This window comes from Felis catus, chromosome F1 (assembly GCF_018350175.1).
Source record: "Felis catus isolate Fca126 chromosome F1, F.catus_Fca126_mat1.0, whole genome shotgun sequence".
NCBI lineage: Eukaryota > Metazoa > Chordata > Mammalia > Carnivora > Felidae > Felis > Felis catus.
The window spans coordinates 69,093,644-69,101,301 of NC_058384.1; the positions used below are offsets into that span (position 1 = coordinate 69,093,644).

Below are 7,658 nucleotides of genomic sequence, written 5' to 3' on the forward strand. Positions count from 1 at the left end.
AGATGGGCCAGGGACCCTTCTCAACTCCATCATCTGCCTCCAGTTCATCTTCTGGGGAAGTCCTCTTGTCAGCTGCCCCTAGAGCCCTCTTCCAGCATCTCCTAAGCAGGAGAGTGCGTAGGCTCCTTTGGGGGATGGTTAGTCTCATCGTCCCAGCTCTTCCAAGTTTGCCTTGGGTCTTATTACAACCTTCCCTGGCACATTTGGGTCCATTTGTTGGTAGATTTCTGTCTCATCCAGGGTTCCAGTTTCTGGTCCTTCAGAGAAAGCCTTGGGGCTGGGCTGGTGATGGGGAAGCAGAAGGTCCGGCTTCCGGAGGATGGTGATCCTCTCCTCCCCCTTCACCCTCCAGAGCCACACACTGATGGAGACACCTCTTGAGAAGGCCCTGACCACTATGGTCACCACTTTCCACAAATATTCGGGGAGAGAAGGCAGCAAACTGACCCTGAGCAGGAAGGAACTCAAGGAGCTGATCAAGAAGGAGCTGTGTCTTGGAGAGGTAGGTGACCTCACCCCCACCCCAAAGCCCGAGTGCTCCCTGTGTACATCATGGGGGAGGAGGAAAGAAGGGGAAGCACCATATCACTGTCAAGGGCTCCCCTCCTGTGATGTTGGAAGCCCAAACTACAGGGACACACATCTGCCCTTCAAGTGCTCTAGTCTCAGCCAGGAGCAGGTAGCTCAAGGGAACCATCAGAGACCTAAAGCAGAGTGTGGACATCTTGGGCCAAGAGCTCTATGCTGGGAGATGAGTTGTATTTCACTGGGAAGGAGGAAGGGTGGTGTCCAGAGGGTGCATTACATTCCGTGTGAAAGTTTAGAAGTCAGAGAGCCTTCTGTGTTGAGGCCAGGCCCAGGCAGCCATGGAAGAGCCTTTGAGAGGGATCATGGGGGATGAGGGGCGTGGGTGTCCAGCTCGAGCTGGGTTCAGCTCAAGGCCAGGGCCTGCACCTGACTCTCCATGTCTCCAGGACTCCCAGCTGGCACTGACACAGGGACAAAAGGAGTCATTCTGCTAGTTGTGACACAAGGTTCGAAGGAGACAGATTGCTTCTTGCCAGATGGTGAAGGTGGGAGGTAGCTGACCAGGGTGGGTGGGAGTGAAGGCCTATGAGGAAATTACTATATTATTTTTACAGTTAAAAAAAAATAGAGGCTCAGAAACATGATCCAACTTGTCCGAGGACACTAGTGAGAGGCGAGTACTCCCTTTTTCCTTGAAAATCCAGGGTGGGGTCCTTTCTGGTCACATCCTGAACCTTGGTGGACCTCCCCAGAGAGACTCTCTCTGAGTTTGGCCCTTTGGGCAGCGACTGGAGCAGGTGTGGGTATCACTGAGCCTGCCCTCTGCTTTCCCGCCAGGTTGTCTGCATCCTGGAATTAATGAGGGCAAAGGAAGGGGCACGGGTCCCTTAGGGGTTAATTACAGGGGGACAGAAGCCCTGGGGGAAGGCCTAACTTTAACAGGAGCCCAGACTGGGGACAAGGATCTCGTCACAGACAGGCTGTTTCCATCTCCATTTGTCCTGATGTCTGTCTCCCGTGGGAAAGTGGGAGCTGGGGGCAGTGAAGAGGGGAGGGCAGAGTGTGTCTGTATTTTCTTCCTGTCCCACCTGAGGGCCCTGTCTCCACCCTCTTGGAGGAACAGGGCTGGGAGAGCAAGGGACCGGACAGGGTGTAGCTGAGCCAGGGACTCCAGTCCACACGGCTGGGCTGCAGGCTCTCCCCGCAAGGGAAGGCTGGGGCGGCTGCTCAGATCCAGCACGTTGATCTCAGGACGTGTTGTCCGGGTCCGTCCTCAACTATCCTCTATGGGGTAAGCCTGAGACTTGGATCATGCTCAGTACCACGTGGGCACCAAGACATTTCTGCTAGACATTGTATAAAATCTAGAGACTGTTTCTTTGGATGGTGGAAAGTGTTGTGGAAAAGGGAGGCTGGACGGGCTTTCCTACTGACATTTGCTTAGATTCAGGAGTCAGACCACTGAACCCTTGCATGGTTCCAGGCCTGTGCTGGGTGTGGGCTGGGGGAGTCTGGGGGTCGAGATGTTCAGAGTGCTGCCGACCCCGCTGAGGGTCACCCTGAGGCTGCCCCGAGGGGGTGGGTGGCACAGTGCAGTGGTGAGGCAAGGCTGGGCAGGGTGGCTGACCGGACCCTCTCTCTGGGCTCTCTAAGAAGATGAAGGAGAGCAGCATTGATGACCTGATGAAGAGCTTGGACAAGAACCGTGACCAGGAGATCGACTTCAAGGAGTACTCAGTGTTCCTGACCACTCTGTGCATGGCCTACAATGACTTCTTCCTGGAGGACAGCAAGTGACCAGAGCTCAGCTCCTTGCCCGTGGCCTCTGTAGCTCCTCTCACAGACCCTCTGTGGACCCTTGCCCCCCTCTCCCTTCCGGACAGACCCTGCTTTGGCCTTCCCTTCTGGCAGGGGAAATAAAAATGTTTGATTCCAGGCTGGTTTTGAAGATATCTTGTCCACCTGGGTTGGGGGTGTGTGGCACAAGGCAGAGCTTCTCTTCCAGGGGGTTGAGAGCCTCTGGGGTTAGGGTCCTGGGCTCCGCCCCTACTTCCTGCCCTCCTTCAGTGTGGATGTCACTGAGTTTACTGGGCTTCCAGAAAATGGGGAAGTTGGGCCAGGTTTTCACTCGCTTCCAAGAGAAAGCTAAGGGAAGAGCTTGGGGAGGGGCGGGGTGGGGGTGGGGGAGGCTGGGGTGTGGCTCCTGAGTGCAGCGGTGGGCAAGCCAGTCCGAGGCCACAGGAGGCCACCCTGACAAACACCCTTGCCAGCCCCCTTTCCGTCTCCCCCAATTCCCCCTCAGCAGCAAGCTCCCCTCCCCCCCCCCCCCAATCTGTGGGGTCCAGTGCTTTCTGCTGTCCCCACTTCCCTTTATGAAAGTCCTTTCTCAGGAGAAGATCTGGAAACCTTTTCACTGGAGCGTAAATAACTAAGGCCAGGGCCAGTGTGCACACAAAGGCGGGGGGGGGGGTACTGCAGGTGGGATTCCAGGTAGGGGGGCGCGGAGGTGCGGAGGGCGCGGAGGCGCGGGGCTGCGGGGCTGAGGGGGTGCGGGCTGAGGGCTGGGGAGGAAGAAGTGTTGTGAGAGTGGTGCTGGGAGTTCTGCCGAGGCGTGGGCGCTGTAGATACCTTTAAATCGAATCCCGCAGACCCCTGGCTGCCCCCCTCCTTCATCTAGGGCTGATCCTGAACACCGTCTGGGGACCCTAGCCCCCTGCCCCGGGGGCTCGATGTCCCTGGATGCAGCGACCTCCCGTAGGATTCCCGTTCTTCCACCGGCTCTTCCAGCCCCGGAACCCGGAACAGCCCCGGGCAGGAGGGGGGCCCCCGGGGGTGTGTGGTGTAGACGGCTGGCGCCCGGCGGGCCTCGGCGGAAGGGTGGGGTGGGGGCGGGGCTGGCCTGGGGAGGGGGGCGGGACCGGGGGGGGGGTTGCCCGGGGCCCCGGGGGTGGGCTCTGGCCCGCCCGGCCTCCGCTCCCCGGCCGCTAAAAGGCGCCCTGGACGCCGCCCCGCTGGTCGCTCGACGCTGTCCGGCCGCGCGGTGAGTACCCTGGGGTGAGTCCGGCCCGGAGCCTGCGGGCGGCTTCCCCGAGTGCGCCCCGGGCTGCAGGAGGGCGCGCCCCGGGAGCGTCGGCACCGCGTGTGTGCTGCCCCCCAGTCCCCTCCTCCTCAACTTGCGGGACCCCTGGAGGCCGGGTCTCAGCTGGTGCCCCGTTTGCGCCCCGACCACCTCTCCTCCAGGACTGAGGTCCGCCTCTCCCAGCCTCCCCCCAATCCCCCCCCCCCCCCCCCCCCCCCCGCCCAAGTCCTGGGCTGGCTCCTGACTCCTGCGCGGCTGGGCAAGGCAGTCCCAGGCGGGATGGTGGGGGCCGAGCTCTGGGGTATGTGGGAGGGTGGGAAGGCCCTGACCAGCCTCTCCACCCCAGCTCCCAGCCCAGCGCCCAGCCATGGCATGCCCCCTGGATCAGGCCATTGGCCTCCTCGTGGCCATCTTCCACAAGTACTCGGGCAGGGAAGGCGACAAGAACACCCTGAGCAAGAAGGAGCTGAAGGAGCTTATCCAGAAAGAGCTCACCATTGGCCCGGTGAGTCTCCCCCCGGGGCCCCAGAAGCAGGATCAGGAGAAGGGGAGGTGCCATGGGACTCACAGGTCTCCATGTCCCCGGGGGGCCCAAGTCGCATACCTGACTGGGACGGTTGGTCAGTCCTCCTATGCAGCCCCGTGCTCGCTGTCCCTGGGTAACTCTGCAGGAGCGAGCAGCACAGCCAAGTGACCCCGAGGTGGACAAGCCAGCACAGGGCCACTTGTGTGAGGGAGGGGGAAAGGGAGAGAACCCAGGGCTCTCACCATTGTTGAGTCTGGATTTCCCATTCTAACTGTTAGAAGCTGCAGGATGCTGAAATCGCAAAGCTGATGGATGACCTTGACCGGAACAAGGACCAGGAGGTGAACTTCCAGGAATATGTCACCTTCCTGGGGGCCTTGGCTTTGATCTACAATGATGCCCTCAAGGGCTGAAAATAATTCAGGAAGGTGGAGACACCCTCTGTCGGTCCTAAGTCAAATCCAGTGGTGGGTAATTGTTCAATAAATACCTTTTTTGGTCAAGTTTTCCTCTGTCCTGGCTTCCTAGTGATTTGTTCCCCTCGGTGCTGCACCAGCCATCATACAGTTTGCTCATGGTCACCTCTGAAAGTGACTCAGCGATGTCCCCTGCCTGGGGCCACCCTAACAAGGCCGCTACTAACTGATAAGGTGCCTTTACATCAATTAGAAAAGGGTCTCACTCGGGGCGAAGACATCTTAAGGAAGTCCCCAGTAGAGGGTCCCCAGCAGAGGGGGTTCTGGGATGGGAGTGCCGAAGGAGATGGTTCCTGAGCCAGGCTGTGCTAGGTCCAGAGTGGGGCAGACATAGTCTGGCCGGGGCCCCTGAACACAAAGCTGTTTTGTTCTGAGTGTGCTGAAGGGAGAAGGGCCGTGGGGTTGGACCCATCCACTTTCTCACCGCGGTGAGACGGAGCAGAGGGCACATCTGGCCCAAAGCTTGGCTGGAGACTGTTCTGAGGCCCTGGAGGACACTGTATGGCTGAGTCCACAGCAGCTGCCCGTGGCCCAGTCAGAGCTGGGGGGCCTACTTTAGGAGTCTGTCCTTGTATTTAGGTACAGGGTCCTTTGTGTTGGGGGTGGTGATCTGAGGAGCACGTACCTGCACAGATAAATCAGGGGGTGTTCACGAAGGCAGGTTGGGGTGCTCACGAAGGGGGCAGAGTGAGGGGTGCTCACGAAGGGGGCAGGGTGAGGGGTGCTCACCAAGGGGGCAGGGTGAGGGGTGCTCACCAAGGGGGCAGAGTGAGGGGTGCTCACAAAGGGGGCAGAGTGAGGGGTGCTCACGAAGGGGGCAGGGTGAGGGGTGCTCACCAAGGGGGCAGGGTGAGGGGTGCTCACCAAGGGGGCAGGGCAAGGTGCTCACGAAGGGGGCAGGGTGGGGTGCTCACCAAGGGGGCAGAGTGAAGGGTGCTCACAAAGGGGGCAGGGCGGGGTGCTCACGAAAGGGGCAGGGTGGGGTGCTCACGAAGGGGGCAGGGCGGGGGTCCCTGGGGGTGGGCCAACTGCAGGTTCAAGTCTTTCAGTCAATACTGACCTGGCCCATCCCTGCAGCCTCAGCATAATGACTCACCCTTGGAACGCAGCCTGGCTCTCAGCCCCGTCAGGGAGGGTGACTAACTGAATGATTGAGTCCATTGTTTGCATTTGTGTTTTCAGGGTTGGGGGCTCAGGGTGAACTGTGTCTCAGTCACTGTGCTCAGCCCTCCAGGCCTAGTCTGAGCCAGGCCAGCGCCTCTGTTTTGGGCACCTCAGAGGGGGGCCATGTTCTCCTTCCTCTGTCTCTTCCCCACTTCCCTGGGGGCCCAACTTAGTGGAGTTGTCTTCCTTCTCTGTGGGGAAGCGAAGAGGGCAACTAGCCCTTCCTCTCATCATCTCTCCTGCTTCCAGGGAGTAGGAAGTGACACTGGTGGGAGCAGGAGAGACCCAGGGTCCCCGAGCTCCCCGAGCTCCAGGTCTGCAGGGCGTCGTCCAAGCCTTGCTTGGCTCTATTCAATTCCCTCTGGAAAAGTACCTTCCCCACCCACAGTGGCTGCCAAGTGGTGGAGCCCGCGCCCTCGTGTGGGCAGAGAACAGGGTGCTGGGGGAAAGTGGGATCGGTCTTCTTGAGCCCTGGGGAGGGCGCGGGGGGATGGAACCCACAGCTCTGGCCCTCACGGAGCCCTTCTTATGAGGAGGGAGAGATGGGACTTGGCTGCCCAGGGAATGTCAGCAGGGGATCTTTTGGCTCCAGCAATTGATTCCCACATAAAGCCCCTCGACTTTGTCTGAGACAAGCCTGCGTGAGTCAAGGAAAGAAAGGCGACAAATAGAATTTGAACCCCGCACCTCCTCTTCCCTCTTTCAGGGGAAGACTTGGTGCAAAGAGGGAGGAGGAGCTGCTCAGGCCAGGCTCAGCCCCACGTTTCCAGAGAGCCCTAGTGGCTGGAGGGCCAAGAGGCCGAACACAGCCCACCTGCTAGATCAACAGCATATGGTCCCCAGCTTCTGCTTCTCCACGGTAGTGGAGGGAATGGGCACATGGATTTAAAAAATAAAACAAACCCCAGGTAAATAGCAAAACTTTTTGTTGGCTTTAAGGGTGATTAAAAAAAATTTTTTTAAAATGTTTATTTATTTTTGAGAGAGAGAGAGAGAGAGAGAGAGAGAGCACAAGCAGAGAAGGGGCAGAGAGAGAGGCAGACACAGAATCCGAAGCAGGCTCCAGGCTCCAAGCTGTCAGCACAGACCCCATGCGGGGCTCCGGCCTCGAACTCACAAGCTGTGAGATCAGACGTCCTGCCGACTGAGCCACCTAGGCACCCCAATTTTTTTTTTAAGATTTCAGTTTTAAGTAATCTTTACCCCCAACTTGGGGCTCAAACTCAACCCTGAGATGAACAGTCTTACACTCTACCGTCTGAACCAGCCATGCACCTGAGGGTATGATTTTAAAGGTTTTTAGGGGCCCCTGGGTGGCTCAGTCAAGCATCCGACTTTAGCTCAGGTCATGATCTCACAGTTTCGTTCGTGGATTAGAGCCCGACGTGGGGCTCTGTGTTGACAGCTCAGAGCCTGGAGCCTGCTTCAGATTCTGTGTCTCCCTCTCTCCCTGCTCATGCTCTGTCTGTCTCTGTCTCAAAAATAAGTAAACATTAAAAAAATTTTTAAAGGTTTTTTTCTGGGGGGGGATGGTGGTGGGAGGAAGCAGTATTTCCAAAGGAATCTGGTAGGTGAAGACATTAAACGTGGAATTGGGGGTGGAAATGAGCACGGACTGCTCATTTTTATCTTGTTTGCCTTTAATTGACGTAAAATTGAAGTAAGCCCTGTGTGCTCACTCGGTGGTGTGGGCGTCTGGGCTTAGAGGAGAGGGAGACGTTCAGAAGTGAGCCGGAGGCTTCATTCATGCTCTGTCCCTTTGCTGAGGCTGATCTGGGAAGTCCAGTTCACCTGCAGGTGGGACGGTGGGAGTGGCCGTGACCCCATTCCCGTAGCTGAGGCTCTTTCCCCCGTGGATGACCCCCTTCGACCTAGTCATCCTGAC

At 58.3% G+C, this 7,658-nt stretch overlaps 2 protein-coding genes across 2 annotated transcripts; both read left to right on the forward strand.

Annotated features, from left to right (window-relative positions):
* Positions 1 to 328: 328 nt before the first annotated feature.
* On the forward strand, positions 329 to 2,463 carry S100A5 (S100 calcium binding protein A5). The gene is made up of 2 exons (XM_023247801.2): positions 329 to 502; positions 2,182 to 2,463. The coding sequence occupies exons 1-2, from the start codon at positions 365 to 367 to the stop codon at positions 2,323 to 2,325; spliced, it is 282 nt and encodes a 93-aa protein (XP_023103569.2). The 5' UTR covers positions 329 to 364; the 3' UTR covers positions 2,326 to 2,463.
* A 975-nt stretch (positions 2,464 to 3,438) lies between these two features.
* Positions 3,439 to 4,636, forward strand: S100A6 (S100 calcium binding protein A6). The gene is made up of 3 exons (XM_023247824.2): positions 3,439 to 3,568; positions 3,954 to 4,112; positions 4,412 to 4,636. The coding sequence occupies exons 2-3, from the start codon at positions 3,975 to 3,977 to the stop codon at positions 4,544 to 4,546; spliced, it is 273 nt and encodes a 90-aa protein (XP_023103592.1). The 5' UTR covers positions 3,439 to 3,568; positions 3,954 to 3,974; the 3' UTR covers positions 4,547 to 4,636.
* The last annotated feature ends 3,022 nt before the right edge of the window (positions 4,637 to 7,658 follow it).

Bases quoted from the DNA above. Each gene is read 5' to 3' on its own strand.
- S100A5 (XM_023247801.2), top strand. From the start codon at position 365: ATGGAGACACCTCTTGAGAAGGCCCTGACCACTATGGTCACCACTTTC. The intron at 503-2,181 runs GTAGGTGACCTC...GGGCTCTCTAAG, and splicing joins AGGAGCTGTGTCTTGGAGAG to AAGATGAAGGAGAGCAGCAT.
- S100A6 (XM_023247824.2), top strand. From the start codon at position 3,975: ATGGCATGCCCCCTGGATCAGGCCATTGGCCTCCTCGTGGCCATCTTC. The intron at 4,113-4,411 runs GTGAGTCTCCCC...TCTAACTGTTAG, and splicing joins AAGAGCTCACCATTGGCCCG to AAGCTGCAGGATGCTGAAAT.